Below are 16,436 nucleotides of genomic sequence, written 5' to 3'. Positions count from 1 at the left end.
GCAGATTGCAAATTGTGTAAAATGTTGCTGCTAAACTGATTTTAGGGGTTGGAATGGTTTGGTTTGAGCATACATCTCTAGTATGTAAACCACTGATTGTAATCGCAGAAAGGCGGTCTATCAAATCCCATCCCATTTCCTTTTGCCAACCAACCCTTTGTTTTATTTAAGATGTCTTCATCGGCTCTCTGTGAAGGCAAGAATTACTTTTTGTCTTCAAAATATTCTACGGTTTGGGCCCAGAATACTTGAAAGATTGTAATTTTGTACTTTCCTAATAGAAATCTGAGATCAGCTCAAGGATTTAGACTCTTCAAATGTAATCCGCCTAGAACTGCAAGGTACAGGCGGAATAGAAGTCACTAATGTAATGTAATGTAGTGTTACCTAGAAATAGGGTCATTTTTGGGAAGGGGAAATGGGATGAGATTTGGCATATCACCTTGATTGTGGTTACGATCAAGTACCTGCATATCATAATGTAAACTATTTTATTTGGTGCCTGGGGCAATGGATGGTTAAATGACTTGTCCAGAGTCACAAGTAGCTGCAGAGAAAATTGAACCCAGGTCCCATTGCACTAGCTATTAGGCTACTCCTCCTGAAAGGCCCAGAATTATGGAATTCTCTTCATTTGGACATTAAGAATGCTGTTTATCTGATGTTTAGAAAACTGGTACAGAGTTGGCTATTTAGAAAATTCCATTTCTAAGATCATATTTTAGCACTATTGTTTTTTTTGGTTTGACTTGTCTAAATCTTGGTTGATTTGGTGATTCAGTCACGACCTGTCTGAATCACCAAAGGGTGATTTTGTCAAAGAAGGGAGCTGCATGTCAAAGCAGCTCCTGATTGGTGAGACCCGACTTTAGTACAGGAAGAGGCGGTCGGAGCACACAGCAAGTGATTTCCTTCACTTGCCGGCGCTCCGGCTGCCCTCTCCTGCCTCTCCAGCAGTCCTCTCCTGGTCAGCGTTTCGCGGTTGAAAAATACCACGAATTCGCAGGGGAGCACTGTACTCCTTTTAGCTCGTGTCTTTTTTTTTTTTTTTTTTAATTTCTCACAGCTCACCAGCTTTCTCAAGAGAGCAGACCCCACAGGCACTCTAAACTGTAGTAATTGAAATTTTTTATATATTACATTACATTACATTAGAGATTTCTATTCTGCCATTACCTTGCAGTTCAAGGTGGATTACAAAAGAGTTAAAGAAGGTGGGTTACAACTATGCTAACTACTATTGTATGTTTTTATGGGACTTATTTTAACTATCTATATTCATCAGGTGAGACTTGAACTTAAATTGTTATCTATCTGGAACCCTTTGGGTTAAGCAGAATATACATTTGTATGTTAAATTAAACATTTCATGATAGGCAAATGTATGATGCACAGCATGTTGGATATTCCTAAAGATCATCATTAGAGCCTCCTTTTCCTAAATGATCTGCATTTGTTTTCTATCTAGTGGAACTGGCTATGATAATGGATCGTCTCTATGGTGGAGTCTGTTATGCAGGAATCGACACAGATCCTGAGCTAAAATACCCAAAAGGTGCTGGACGTGTTGCTTTCTCCAATCAGCAAAGCTATATTGCTGCCATTAGTGCTCGGTTTGTTCAACTTCAGCATGGCGATATTGATAAACGAGTAAGTTTTTGCTGACCTTTTTTTATTTTGCTCTTGCCAAACTCTGTTGTTGGCCTCCTAGCATGTTATCATAGTGCCCTCAACTTCAGCAGTTAGAAAATTATATAAGCCCTGGCCACTATGGAGTCACTCTAAGTGGGCACCTAGGATGTGTACTGGAGCATGAGAGCAGGCCAGGTATACAATATTTTATTTCTGGTGGTGTAGACCAGGAGTGAGAATTCCCCAGGGAGCTGAATAAGGCAGTGTTCCACTCACTCGAGCCTCTCAGATATTAAACGCGGACTAAACAATTGAAGTGCCCTGAACTACAATATACAGTCATGTGAAAAAATTAGGACACCCCATGAAATATTCAGTTCTTTCTTAAGAAATGTTCACATATCGATGTCAAATCTTTTTTTATTTATCTCTAGAAAAGAAAGTGATGTAATTGCAGGTAAACAACAAAAATTTCCTTGATTTACTCATGAAACAAGAGATATCCACAAAAATGTGTATCTGAGGAATAAATTAGGACACCCTAAAAGCTAGTGTTACCCCCTTTGGCTGAAATAACTGCAGTGAGACACTTCTTGTAGCCATCTACCAGTCTCTAACATCGGTCTGAGGAAAGTTTGGCCCACTCCTCAATGCAATAATTCTCTCAGTTGTGAGATGTTTGAGGGATTTCTTGCATGTACAGCCCATTTCAAATCATCCCACAGCATCTCAATGGGATTAAGATCAGGGCTTTGACTCGGCCACTCCAGGACTCTCCATTTCTTAGTTTTCAGCCAGTCATTGTCGTGTTACAGGGTCCAGTTCCGCTTCGGCTTTAATTTTCTTACAGATGGTCTCACATGTTCCTCAAGCACCCTCTGATACACAGTAGAATTCATGGTGGATTCTATGATGGTGAGCTGGCCAGGTCCTGCTGCAGCAAAGTATCCCCAAACCATGACACTTCCTATGAGGTTCTTTTTCTGGAATGCTGTATTTGATGTATGTCAAATATGTCCTCTTTTCTGGTGTCCAAATAATTCAATTTTAGACTCATCTGTCCATAGAACACTATTCCAGAAGTCCTGGTGTTTGTCTATGTTCTCTCTGACAAACTTTAGTCTGGCCTTGATGTTTCTCTTAGAGAGCAAAGGTTTCCTCCTTGCATACCTCCCATACAAGTTAAATTTGTGTAGTCTCTTTCTGATTGTAGAGACATGCACTTTCACATCAACAGTAGCAAGAGCCTGCTGTAGGTCCCGTGATGACATTTTAGGGTTTTTGGAGACTTCTTTTAGCATCTTGCAATCTGCTCTGGGGGTCAACTTGCTTGGACGGCTAGACCTGGGCATGTTGCCAGTTGGTTGGAAAGTCCTTCACTTGTGCACTATTTTCCGGACCGTGAAATGGCTAATGTAAAATTCTTTTGAGATCTTTTTAAATCCCTTACCATACTTAGAAGCTGCTACAACAGGGGTGTCCAACTTGCGGCCCAAGGGCCACATGCGGCCCCGTGAAGTATTTTGTGCGGCCCCGGTCAAGGGCGATGCAGTGTTTTCCTCTGCTGCCCCTGGGTGTTTACTGTCTTGCCAGCTCCCTCCTCTGTCTTGCTGCAGCGTTTGCGCATTTGTGCGGCCTCAGAAAAAAAATTTTCGACCAATGCTGCCCAGGGAAGCCAAAAGGTTGGACACCCCTGTGCTACAATCTTCTTTCTGAAGGCCTCAGACAGCTCTTTTGATCTCCCAATGGTATTCACTCTCACCGCAGTAGTCATGAGCACACCAAACTAAATATCTGCGTTTCAAGTAGGGCAAACCTCCTTCAAAATGCTGAGTAAGGATGTTCTAATCACATGCACCTGATGTCATACAACTATGTGTGATTTGAGCCACTTTAAGAAGGAGGATATTTTGGGGTGTCCTAGTTTATTCCTCAGAATATACATTTTTTGTGGATATCTTTTGTTTCATGAGTAAACGAAGGACATTTTTGTTGTTTATCTGCCATTACAGCACTTTCTTTTCCAGAGTTAAATAAAAAAAAAGATTTGACATCGATATGTAAACATTTATTAAGAAAGAACTGAATATATTTCATGGGGTGTCCTAATTTTTTCACATGACTGTAGGTAAAGGCTGGGGAGTCAGAAGCCATCAGACAAAATTCAAAGTTAGGAACTCCCTTATATATTTTCCTAACTTTCCCTCCAGCACCAAATATTCTCTTTCCAATTTTCACCAGTTAGGGCTTGAATACTCCCATTTCCTCTGGTTATTGGCATGGTCTTGATGCTCACTAAAAAATACCCTTCTGCATGGCAACCAGTGAGATCATAAATTTATTTTACTTTGCACTGGAGGAACCTGATGCAATTTTCCTATGCACAAAGTCTGTGCCAAATCCCACAGATTCCTACATAGATTTTGCAGGCTGACTGTTAGTAATATAATCTGTAGAGGTCATTCTAGATTAGAAGCAACTGTACCCGGAAATAGCAACATTTAGACAAGTTAATTTCAGAAACCACCTATTTACAGGTGCAGATTTACGGTATATGCAGAAATTTAAAAAATATATGGTTTAGGATTACACCAGTTTAGGAACATGCCCAGGTGTCTAGCATTTATGTATGTCTCAGATCATTTGGACCTGGATTCTCCACCATTGGTTCATGGGGCAGTTGTGCTATTTGGTGTCTAGCACTACCTCAGAAATTCAATTAGCTTCCTTGTAAAAATAAATAAATAAATAAAAAGCATACCATTAAAGAATATCACCTTGAAACTTTTTAAAAACAAAACAAGAAATTGTAAAAGCAATTCTCTCCTGTAATGATTGCAATGAAGCTTTCAAAAACAAAAAAAAAGTGATACATGCTCATATGTAGATATTTTTTTTAATATCATATTATGGTGTGAACCACTATGACAAGTCTTCCTTTCCAATGTATGAAGAGAGGTAGTGTAATTGTCGCAGCTGTTGGAAGTTTGCTTGGATTTAGGGGATCATTGTAAGTGTTGAGTCTAGCTATACACCAGGATTTCTGACTTATGATTTAAGGGGGAGTTCGTATTTCCCAAAAGAGATTTTGATTTCAGATCTAAAATTTGATTAATCGCTTACCAAGCAATTCTAAGTGATGTACCATAATATGTGAAAAAGGGAAAATACTATTGACACATAAACATAATTACAAACGCATACATTAATACTAACGAAATGCACAGAAATCTAATCTAATCTAGTCTTCAGTTTATATACCGGGTCATCTCTCGTTGGAACTCGACTTGTTGGAACTGACAGTTTCCCAGCTGATTTAATTCCCTTGAAAGAGGGAAATGATAATTTGTACGTCTGTGTGTTCCTCAAATAGCAGGTCCTATAGGCATTCCAATGTAAGGGAATTGGAGGATCAAATATTCCATAAAGAAGTTTGGAAATAATACTTGCACATTTAAATTGGATCCTAAAGCGAACAGGAAGCCAATGAAGCTTTCTAAGCAAAGCAAAGATAAGTTTTGATGCCGTGTTTTGTAACAACTGAAGACGTTGCAAGTTGCCTTGCTTGATACCCAGATACACAGAATTGCAATAGTCTAATTGAGCAAGCACAGCGGACTGTACCAACAATGAAAAATGTTCCTGATAGAGTAGTGATCTAACTTTTTTCAATATGCACATACTGAAAAAGCACTTTTTCACTAATGAGTTTTATCTGTTCACAGAATGTAAGTAAGAAGTCCAGAATAATGCCCAGAACTCTAGAAGAAAACTTTATTTGTATTGAACTACCTTATTTCAGTGTGACAGAAACAGGAAGAAATTCCAACTTTGGACCAAACCATAATAGTTTCATTTTAGCGTGTTCAATTTCATTTGAATGGACATTGTCCATGATTGAAGCTTAGAAACACAGCAATCTATATTTGAAACCAGATTATTAAGATCAGGGTCAACCTCCAGCAGAATAAAGATATCGTCTGCATATGTAAACATGGTCTCCACTGATGTGAGACAGAAGCTTTTCAATGAGGTCATATAGATGTTAAAGAGTATCAGTGACAAACGGGAGCCCTGAGGAACTCCACATCCAAGCTTCCAGGTAGAAGATGTCTTACCGTCCAAGTGTACCTCATAAGATCATAGTGACAGGAATTTAATAAACCAATTCAAAACTACTTGATTTAGACCTCTATCAGATACAGTGTGAATCAAAATATCATGATGAACATCGAATGCAGCAGATAGATCAAATTGCAGCAATACAGCATATTTGTTCTGCACTCGCATATTTTGAATCTTTGAAATTAATGACAATAGAAGGGTTTCAGTGCTAAAGCTTGGTCTGAATCCATGTTGAAATGATAAAAGAATGGAGAACTTCTCCAAGTAGTTGGAAAGTTTGTTAGATATAATAGATTCTATCATTTTCATTAGTAAGGGTATGCTTGTGATAAGACGATAATGAGAATGAACAGAAGGGTCCAAATCAACGCTTTTCAATAAAGGTGTCAAAATTATGTGCCCCCATACTTGAAGAGAAATGTCCATTAACAAGAAAGTGATTTAACAGTAAGGTCAGCCAAGTAATAGCTTGTGGGAGATACCTACAAAGATATATGAAGGAAAAGGATCCAATTTACAACTACATTTTTTTCAGTTTTTCACATAGCTTTAAAACTTGGATTTCAGAAACAGGGTTGAAAGTGTTCCAAAAATGGTCCACTGGAACAATCACTAAATCATTAGGACTTTGAGACCCCTGTCGTAGACAGTATGATGAAATCTTCAGTCCAATGTGCGGCGGTGGCCAAAAAAACAAATAGGATGCTAGGAATTATTAAAAAAGGGATGGTTAAGACTAAGAATATTATAATGCCCCTGTATTGCTCCATGGTGTGACCTCATCTGGAGTATTGCGTTCAATTCTGGTCTCCTTATCTCAAGAAAGATATAGTGGTGCTAGAAAAGGTTCAAAGAAGAGTGACTCAGATGGTAAAGGATGGAACTCCTCTCGTATGAGGAAAGACTAAAATGGTTAGGGCTCTTCAGCTTGGAAAAGAGACGGCTGAGGTGAGATATGATTGAAGTCTACAAAACCTGGAGTGGAGTGGAACGGGTACAAGTGGATCGATTTTCACTCCGTCAAAAATTACAAAGACTAGGGGACACTCAATAAAGTTACAGGGAAATACTTTTAAAACCAATTGAAGGAATTTTTTTTTCACTCAGAGAATAGTTAAGCTCTGGAACGCATTGCCAGAGGATGTGGTAAGAGCAGATAGCATATCTGGTTTTAAGATAGGTTTGGACAGGTTCCTAGAGGAAAAGTCCATAGTCTGTTATTGAGAAAGACAGTGGGGAAGCCACTGCTTGCCCTGTATCGGTAGCATGGAATATTGCTGCACCTTAGGTTTTGGCCAGGTACTAGTGACCTGGATTGGCCACTGTGAGAATGGGCTACAGGGCTTGATGGACCATTGGTCTGACCCAGTAAGGCTATTCTTAAGTTGTTATGCCTACTGTCACTTGAGGCCCCCACCCCTCTCCCGCAAACCCCCAACTTTAAAAGTTGACAGGAGGAATGCACACTCTCTCCTGCCTTGGCTACCTGTCTGCCACCCCCACCCCCGTGACCCCCCAATTTTCCCTTTGCTTCCTAGGATGCACCGGGAAGAGAAAGGCCCACCATTTTGAAGAGATGGACCTGCCAGCAGGAGGGGAGTGGGCACACCTCCTGCCAGTCTTCAATTTGGGGGGGGGGATCTAGGTGGCTGAAGTAGTTTTTTTTAAGTTTGGGGTAGGGGGGAGTCCTGGCACAACTTTTTAAAATTATTTTTAATAGGGACAAATACTGTGCGTGTATAACACATGCACAACTTCTGTGCCCATTAAAAATTTAAAAAAAATACTACTCTTCAGGGCACATTTTATAACACTTCCGGCACTTCCAGACCTGTGGGAGATTTTGGAGCGTTAAAAAACGGCACTTCATTTTGTGCTTCATGTGGACATCGAGTGCTTATTTTAATATTGATGAGCTAATTGTAATGTATTTACATACGATTATCAGAGACTGCTACAAACTACAGAAAAGATCACAATTTGTTGTTTTGTGCATCAATAGCTGAAATAGTTTGATGCTAAACAGGTTAAAACTGGTTTAGCAGTGATTATTATCATGTATTAAAGGGACATGGGTAATGCTGTTTTACTATATGTAAGGGCAGCATACCCATGAGAAACATAGAAACGTAATGGCAGATAAAGGCCAAATGGCCCATCTAGTCTGCCCATCCGCAGCAACCATCATCTCTTTCTCTCTTCAAGATATCCCACGTGCCTATCCCAGGCTCTTTTGAATTCAGACAGAGTTTGTCTCCACCACCTCTTCTGGGAGACTGTTCCATGCATCTACCACCCTATCTTTAAAAAAGTATTTCCTTATATTACTCCGAAGCCTATCACCTCTTAACTTTATCCTACGCCCTCTCATTGCAGAGTTTCCTTTCAAATTAGAGACTCGACTCATGTGCATTTACATTACGTAGGTATTTAAATGTCTCTATCATATCTCCCCTCTCCCACCTTTCCTCCAAAGTATACAGATTGAGATCTTAAGTCTGTCCACATACGCCTTATGATGAAAACCACATATCATTTTAGTAGCCTTCCTCTGGACTGACTCCATCCTTTTTATATCTTTTTGAAGGTACAGCCTCCATAATTGTACACAATATTCTAAATGAGGTCTCCCAAAGTCTTATACAGGGGCATCAATACCTCCTTTTTCCTACTAGCCATACCTCTCCCTATGCAACCTAGCATCATTCTAGCTTTCACCATCACCTTTTCAACCTGTTTGGCCACCTTAAGATCATCACATATAGTCACACCCAAATCCTCCTCTTCTGTCGTGCACTTAAACTCTTCACTCCCTAATCTGTACCGTACCCTCAGATTTTTACAGCCCAAATGCATGACCTTGTGTTTCTTAGCATTAAATTTTAGCTGCCAAATTTCAGACCATGAGGATCTAGACAACTGGGTAATTTTATACAGGCATATATGTATGTAAGGTGCCACCTATAAAATTGCCTCATGTAAAAGTGCTTGTAACGACAAGAATAAGCACACTTTTAGGCAACTCAGGTGTAGACAAGTTTAGAGGTAGGTTTTGGGTAGAGAATGACATGGTGACAGAATTTGTCAACATCATCTTCCCCACAAATAACCACGAGAATCCATCCCATGTCATTCTTTAGTTTCTATCTCAACCTCAGTCCTTCTACACCACCTTTCTTCAATGAAAAACTTGAGGGGCCAGTGGTTGTGCCCATTCATCCATTCCATGTCATTCTTTAGTGTCTATCTCAACCTCAGTCCTTCTACACCAGCTTTCTTCAATGAAAAACTTGAAGGGCCAGTGGTTGTGCCCATTCATCCATTCCATGTCATTCTTCCGTGGACATCGTATACCTAGACTTCAGCAAATCTTTCGATAGTGTCCCGCATCGCAGGCTGTTGAGCAAGATGAAATCAATGGGGCTGGGAGAAACACTAACTACATGGGTCAATGACTGGCTGAGTGGCAGACTTCAGAGGGTGGTAGTTAACGGTACCCTCTCTAAAACATCGGAGGTGACCAGTGGAGTACGGCAGGGCTCAGTCTTGGGCCCACTCCTTTTCAACATATTCATAGGTGACCTAACTCAGGGGCTTCAAGGTAAGGTAACGTTATTCGCTGACGACGCCAAACTATGCAATATAGTGAGAGATGGCAATTCACCCGATAGTATGACACAGGACCTACATTTGTTGGAGCTTTGGTCCTCGACCTGGCAGCTGGGCTTCAACGCTAAGAAATCCAAGATCATGCACCTCGGCAGCAGAAATCCGTGCAGAACTTACACCTTGAATGGTGAGACCTTAGCTAGAACTTCAACAGAACGAGACTTGGGAGTGATCATCAGCGCAGAAATGAAAACTGCTGATCATGTGGAGAAGGCTTCATCTAAGGCAAGACGGTTGTTTGGTTGCATCCGGAGGAGTTTCGTCAGCCGGAAGCCTGAAGTCATAATGCCATTATACAGAACCATGGTGAGGCCTCATTTCAAATACTGTGTGCAATTCTGGAGGCCACACTACCGAAAAGATGTGCTGAGAGTAGAGTCGGTGCAACGGATGGCCACCAGGATGGTCTCGGGGCTCAAGGATCTATCGTACGAGGAAAGGCTGAAAAATTTGCGGCTGTATTTACTCGAGGAACGTAGGGAGAGAGGAGACATGATCGAGACGTTTAAGTATATTACCGGCCGCATCGAGATGGAAGAAGAGATTCTCTTTCTCAAAGGACCCTCAGCCACAAGAGGGCATCTGCTCAAACTCAGGGGCGGGAAATTTCATGGCGACACCAGGAAATATTTCTTCACCGAGAGAGTGGTTGATCCTTGGAAGGAGCTCCCGGTGCAGGTGATCGAAGCAAACAGCGTGCAAGAATTTAAGAACAAATGGGATGCCCATGTGGGATCCCTTAGAGGGTTAAGCCAAGGGAACCTGTCACCAGGAGTGGGATCCCTAGGATAGTAGACTTGGGGGTTTCTATGTATCTCAACCTCAGTCCATTTACACCAGCATTTTTCAATGAAAGACTTGAGGGGGGGGGGTTCAGTGGTTGTGCCCATTCATACTCTGGTAGCGGAAATTGCAATGAGAGGGCATAGGATGAAGATAAGAGGTGATGGGCTCCGGAGTAATTTGATGAAATACTTTTTTACAGAAAGGGTGGTAGATGCGTGGAACAGTCTCCCAGAAGAGGCGGTAGAAACAGAAGCTGTGTTTGAATTCAAGAGGGCCTGGGATAGGCACATGGGATCTCTCAGAGAGAGAAAGAGATCATGGATACTGCAGATGGGCAAACTACATGGGCCATTTGGCCTTTATCTGCCATCATGTTTCTATGATTGTTCCCTTTCTCCTTAAAGAATGAAATGGGGATGGTTTCCCTCGGTTAACCACAGGGACGAAGATAGATTCTGTCACCATGTCATTTACTAGTTTTGGGACAGAGCATAGACAGCTGATTTATGTGCAAACATTTATGTCTGCCCCTAAGTAGGTGTACTATTTCTGCAACTTTTGAAGATTAATTTTATAAAAGCACAGGCTTGCCTATTTGTCTTTATAAATTAGGCTCAAAATAAGCACCCACTTGACCACCTAATCTATACAACCTGTTACAAACTTACCCTTCATATATAGATTATTTGGGCTAGGCTTAGCATATGTTTTTGAAAGAATATTTTAGAACTTGATGATATTGTTTTACATAAGAACTTGAGCAATATTTACAGGATTTTAAGAACCTGTAATACTTTGTTTTTGCAGAGGTTGATTGTAATAGTGTTCTAGGATGGAAGTCACATGCCCTGTCTTGGATGCTATGTTTTTTTGTATGATACCTAGAAGGATATGCAGGATTGCAAGTTCTTTAAGAGCAGTGATTTAAAAAAACAAAACATGAAAAAAAAGCAAAGCATCCTGATGTCACAAATTATGCTTTGCTTCAGCCAGGAACATTGCAGGTTCCAGATCGCAGCAACCCAGGCAGCAAGCTGCAATTCAGGCCCCTGTCTGGTAAAAGTCAGTAGTGGGATCATTCGCTTTTATTGGGAGTTTCTCTGATGGTCTAGTGCAGTGGTTCCCAACCCTGTCCTGGAGGACCACCAGGCCAGTCGAGTTTTCAGGCTAGCCCTAATAAATATGCATGAGAGCGATTTGCATATAATGCAAACCTGCTCCATGCATATTTATGAGGGCTATTCTGAAAACCCAATTGGCCTGGTGGTCCTTCAGGACAGGGTTGCAGGAGTGGGGAGCAGAAGTAATCTCCAGTCATTCCCATTATAAAGTAGCTCAGTATTAAAATGGCACCTCTGACCTCTAGAATCACAAGGGGGACAGAGTTGCCATTTTTATGCTGGGTGCTTTACGGGAACAGAAGTGGCACAGAATCATTACTAGTAAAAGGGATCACATCTGAGGTTGTGGATTCAAACCCATGCTGCTCCATATGTCCCTGGGTAAATCACTTAAGCCCCCATTACACCAAGTATATTAGACAGATTGTGAGCCCCCTGAGACAGAAAGGGAAAAATGCTTGAGTGCCTGAATAAATTCATGTAAACCGTTCTGAGCTCCCTTGAGAGAATGGTATAGATTTACAGGGGTGTCCAATCTGTGGCCCGAGGGCCTCATGCGGCCCCATGAAGTATTTTGTGTGGCCCCGGTCAAGGGCGATGCAGTGTTTTCCTCTGCTGCCCCCGGGTGTTTACCGTCTTGCCAGCTCCCTCCTGTGTCTTGCTGCAGCATTTGTGCATTTGTGCTGCCCCTGAAACATTTTTTTTGGCCAATGCGGCCCAGGGGCGCTAAAAGGTTGGACAACCCTGATAAGAACACTGAATAAATAAATAAATCTTTGCTTGTAAATAAAGTACTGCTCCCTGTATTTTTCCTTAACCAAAGGTTTTCAACCCAATCCTTGGGGAACATTCAGCCAATCAGGTTTTCAGCATACCACAAGGGATACTCACATACATGAGATAAATTTGCCTGTGCTGCCTCCTTTGTATGCAACTCTGTTTCATTCAGGATCATTGTTGGTATCCTGACAGACTGACTGGTTGTATGTGTCCCAAGGACTGGGTTGAGATTCCCTGTCCTAAACTATACAAATAGCTACAGGAGAAGTCTCTGAATACTTTGGGCTAGAAACAGGCTCTTGATTTTTTTTTTTTTAATCTTAAAAGAATAGAATCCATCAGAAAATCCATGGAGCTGTTAGTTTCCTTCAGTCCAATCAAATTTGGCATTCCAATAACAAAGCGAACCCTAGCTAATTGACTAGCCACCTAAATTTGTTTCTGTTATAAGAAGACTACACTTCCCCCTCCCTATTCGTGGTTTCCTCAGGCCCCCCCCCCCCCCCCCGGAGAGACGCTCTTTGGCATCCTGCATAAAAAAATAACAGCCCCGGGACTTGGATCAGGGCAAGGAGGGAGGCGGAGGGGGACCATTGGAGGTGGAGGATGGACATTGGAGGCAGAGGAGGTGAGCAGTTGCCTCAGGAGCATGGACCTTACCTGGTGATCTAGCGGTGACGGGGGCAGGAGCGATCTTCCTGCACTCCTGCCCCGTGTAGAACCTTGCTGTGAGTTCCCTTGGTCTCACGAGACCAAGGGAACTCAAAGCACGGCTCTGCACGGGGCAGGACTGTGGGAAGATCGTTCCTGCCCCGCGTCACTGCTAGACCACCAGGTAAGTCCAGGGGTGGGTCTGAGCCGGCCCAAAAGTTATTCGCAAATTTTCCATATTCACGGGCCGGCTCTGCCTCGCGAATAGGGAAGGAGAAGTGTAATAATCAGTAGAGCCAAACTTCAACAAATCAGAGATTCAGTAACTGCTGTAGATCTCACTGGACCTCTTGGGCCAGTCCTACATGAACTGGTTTATTTGATCAAGCAGTACTGATCAGTGTGTTATCAGGAATTCTCAATAATGGACAAGTTACTATGAAGTGAAACTGCCCAGAGCTAAGGAATCCCCACTTGTGTGTTTGTTCTACTTCTGAACAGAAGTAGTAAAGTTGCTTAACTGTAACAGGCATTTTCTATAGGCAGAATTAATCAGGCATCCAATCACCCCACCTCATCAGAGCTGCAGTACCTCCTGAGTTTTGGAAATTAACTGAGGAGACTAATGTAAACAAAGAGTTGAGATGCTCAGAACTTTGCACTATTTCTGAGCTCTGGGATGACTCTTCCTCTTGATCACAATCACCTTCTGGTAACTGATAGATATATATATATATTATTTTTTTTGCTACATAGAGAAAACATCTGTTACAGGTAAACAACTTTATTATATAATATGCACTAGATTCCAAGTGCATAATTTTTTTCATAGCCTGAATACATAATAAAAACATTTGAGCCATAGGTTTGTTGGTTACATAACAGGGATCTCAAAGTCCCTCCTTGAGGGCTGCAATCCAGTCGGGTTTTCAGGATTTCCCCAATGAATATGCATTGAAAGCAGTGCATGCACATAGATCTCATGCATATTCATTGGGAAAATCCTGAAAACCCGACTGGATTGCGGCTCTCAAGGAGGGACTTTGAGACCCCTGTTACAGAGGAACATAGTTCTTAACAACATACTCTTGACTTCAACTTTCAAATCCCCAGTTACAGGCAGTTTATATGAATTTAACTGGAGAAAGTCACTATTTAAATTTTCTGGATTTTTCTTGAGCACAACAGGAATGGATCATAAAGTCAAGTAGCACTTTAAATGAATGGCAATTACTGTAGAGCAGGTGTCCTCAAATCCAGTCCCCAAGGTCATAACTCAGCCTGGTTTTCATAATTTCCACAATGAATATGTATGATATCTATTTGCATGCAATTGAAGCAGTGAATGCAAGTAGATCTCGTACATATTCATTGTGGAAATCCTGAAAACCAGACTGGGTTGTGACCTCGAGGACTGGATTTAAGGGCCCTTACTGTAGTGCTTTCATAGATGATTTGATTCACTGCACGACTGAAAACATTAAGAACTTTTGATTTCTGTGGAAACTGTGAAGGGCATTTGACGCTTAGCTGATAATGAAGCTGCCATGTTTAAAATTCCAGCATGAGCTTTCAGCCTTGTTTTTATTTGAATTTGAGATTTAATTACACACCTTTCCAAAGTGGACTACAAACAGCCTCCAAACCTTTACTGAAATGCAGATGTCACTTTTCAGCAGCTGCATATCATAAAATAGCGTCAGCTAGAGCCCTTCAGGGTGTGATAGCACATCACAGAATTTAACAAGACTGTAGATTTTGGCAGGGCTGCTAGATATATCTGGCCTTTCATTTAATAATGCTACATGCCTAGAATGATTCTTTGTTTCTGTCAGTGTCTGTGAGTTTATGCAGAAATAGACAACAAAACTGGTATTTTGCTTGTTGGAGCAGCAGGCTGAGAACAAGGGAATCCAGGGTTCAAGTCTCACTTTTACTGATATACCTTCTACCCTTGGACATGTCACACTCTGTTGCCTCAGGAACCAAGCTTAGGGCCTCTTTTACAAATGTGTATTAGTGCAAGATAAGCACATAGGTGGAAAATAGACCTCAACGAGTATAAGGCATATCTAGATTGTAAGCCCTTTGGGAACAGAAAAATACTAATGTATCTGAATATAATTCCACTTGAGCTACCAATGAAAAGCATGAGCTAACACCAACTAAATAAAATATATACTGTTGAAATAGAAGGCCTTTATTAAACCAAGAGTACCTGAGGCATTAGTGCTTGCAGGAGAGGCATTGAAAGCTGCAAGGAGTGATCAGTGTCTGCAGGGAATTGGGGGGGGCGGTGTTGAACTACAAACCTGTGGCACTGCTACAGCAGGCTGTTGGTATCTTAGTTAGAATTGGGGCCATATTACTTGCCTGGGAAAAGAGCACAGAGGACCCATGCTATCAGCCCTGCCAAGTATTGCAATGCCCCTGTGCTGTCTGCCTTGTGCAGTAAATGCAGAACAGATGCAGGACACACCCCTTACTCTAGCTGCATGATAATTTTGGTATTAACAGTAAGTGCAAAATTTGCTACCGTTTATTAAATGAGCCTCTTAATATTTAATGAAACACTGGTGGAGTGACTTTTGCATTCCATTCAAGCTCTCGGTCTTGGTCATTAAAATAGTGTAATATAATAGCCACTCTTTTTCATTGAGCAGTTGGCGTGTAGTGTAGGAAACATAAACTTTACTTGTCAGAGCAATGTACTTGATATAAATGTTTAATATGTTCAGATTACAAGTAAATAAGTTTTGCAAATCTTACTCCTAAAATTAAACTTTCTGCCAGATTTCTATGTTGATAATTAAAGAGGCCATGCTTTTGTTATTTTATAAGGAATTTTTTTATAATTGGGCTTTTATTATCTATTCTAGACTGGCCCGAGAGCTCTTTGGCAATCCTGTGCTCTATCATGTGGAGCAAACTTGCTGCTATTCTCACTTTCTGCAACCCCAGGTTCTTATGCTCATAAAGATAGGTATAGAGAGAGTACTAATATGTGCCTTTCCTTTGTCCTCTCTCAGGTGGAGGTAAAGCCATATGTGCTGGATGACCAGATGTGTGATGAATGCCAGGGTGCACGCTGCGGTGGAAAGTTTGCTCCATTTTTCTGTGCCAATGTCACTTGCCTGCAGTATTACTGTGAGTTCTGCTGGGCAAACATCCACTCTCGTGCAGGACGGGAATTCCATAAGCCATTGGTAAAGGAGGGCGCTGACCGGCCACGTCAGATCCACTTCCGCTGGAACTAGGCATTCTGTGCCAGCAGCTAAATAAGGAGAGAAGGGTGCATGTGGCTTACTGTGTTTGAAGATACAGACATGCAGAAGAAATAAGTGCATTCTTCTGCTTTTCACCCCTGCTATCAATATGTGCATCTTTATCAGCAGCCAAAACACTACAAGCCTCTTGTTTTTCACCAAAACCCTACATCTCAGGCTTACTAATTTTTGTGATATTTTCATGTTAAAATAAAATGGTTTCTTTGTATTTTTTCCAAGTTATTTTTATATGTAAAGTTAAAACTAGATAAGAGAATGTTTTTTGCATAGGGGCACACAGTTTGCTGCTATACTTAGTGGGTGAAGCGTGCACTTATTTCTAAACATGGGTTTTTAACTTCAAGATCTGCCCCAGTAATTTACCAAAGGTAGCAAAATAATAGTG

General features: G+C 41.3%; 1 protein-coding gene across 6 annotated transcripts in view; it reads left to right on the top strand.

The window, feature by feature from the left end:
• Positions 1–16,436, top strand: part of CPEB2 (cytoplasmic polyadenylation element binding protein 2) — a 227,292-nt gene that overhangs the window by 207,364 nt on the left and 3,492 nt on the right. For 5 of the 6 annotated variants that reach the window (XM_033948984.1, XM_033948969.1, XM_033948952.1 and 2 more), the window contains 2 exons: positions 1,469–1,650; positions 15,794–16,436. The exon at positions 15,794–16,436 is cut by the window's right edge and continues 3,492 nt beyond it. In XM_033948984.1, coding sequence (XP_033804875.1) covers positions 1,469–1,650; positions 15,794–16,021 — 410 coding nt within the window. In that variant the 3' untranslated portion in view covers positions 16,022–16,436. The remainder of the gene's footprint in view (positions 1–1,468; positions 1,651–15,793) is intronic. The other variant, XM_033948977.1, reaches the window with a different exon arrangement.

This window comes from Geotrypetes seraphini, chromosome 1 (genome assembly GCF_902459505.1).
Source record: "Geotrypetes seraphini chromosome 1, aGeoSer1.1, whole genome shotgun sequence".
In the NCBI taxonomy this organism is placed as follows: Eukaryota; Metazoa; Chordata; class Amphibia; order Gymnophiona; family Dermophiidae; genus Geotrypetes; species Geotrypetes seraphini.
Note: the sequence above shows the minus strand (reverse complement) of the source record. Positions and strands in the feature narration are given on the sequence as shown.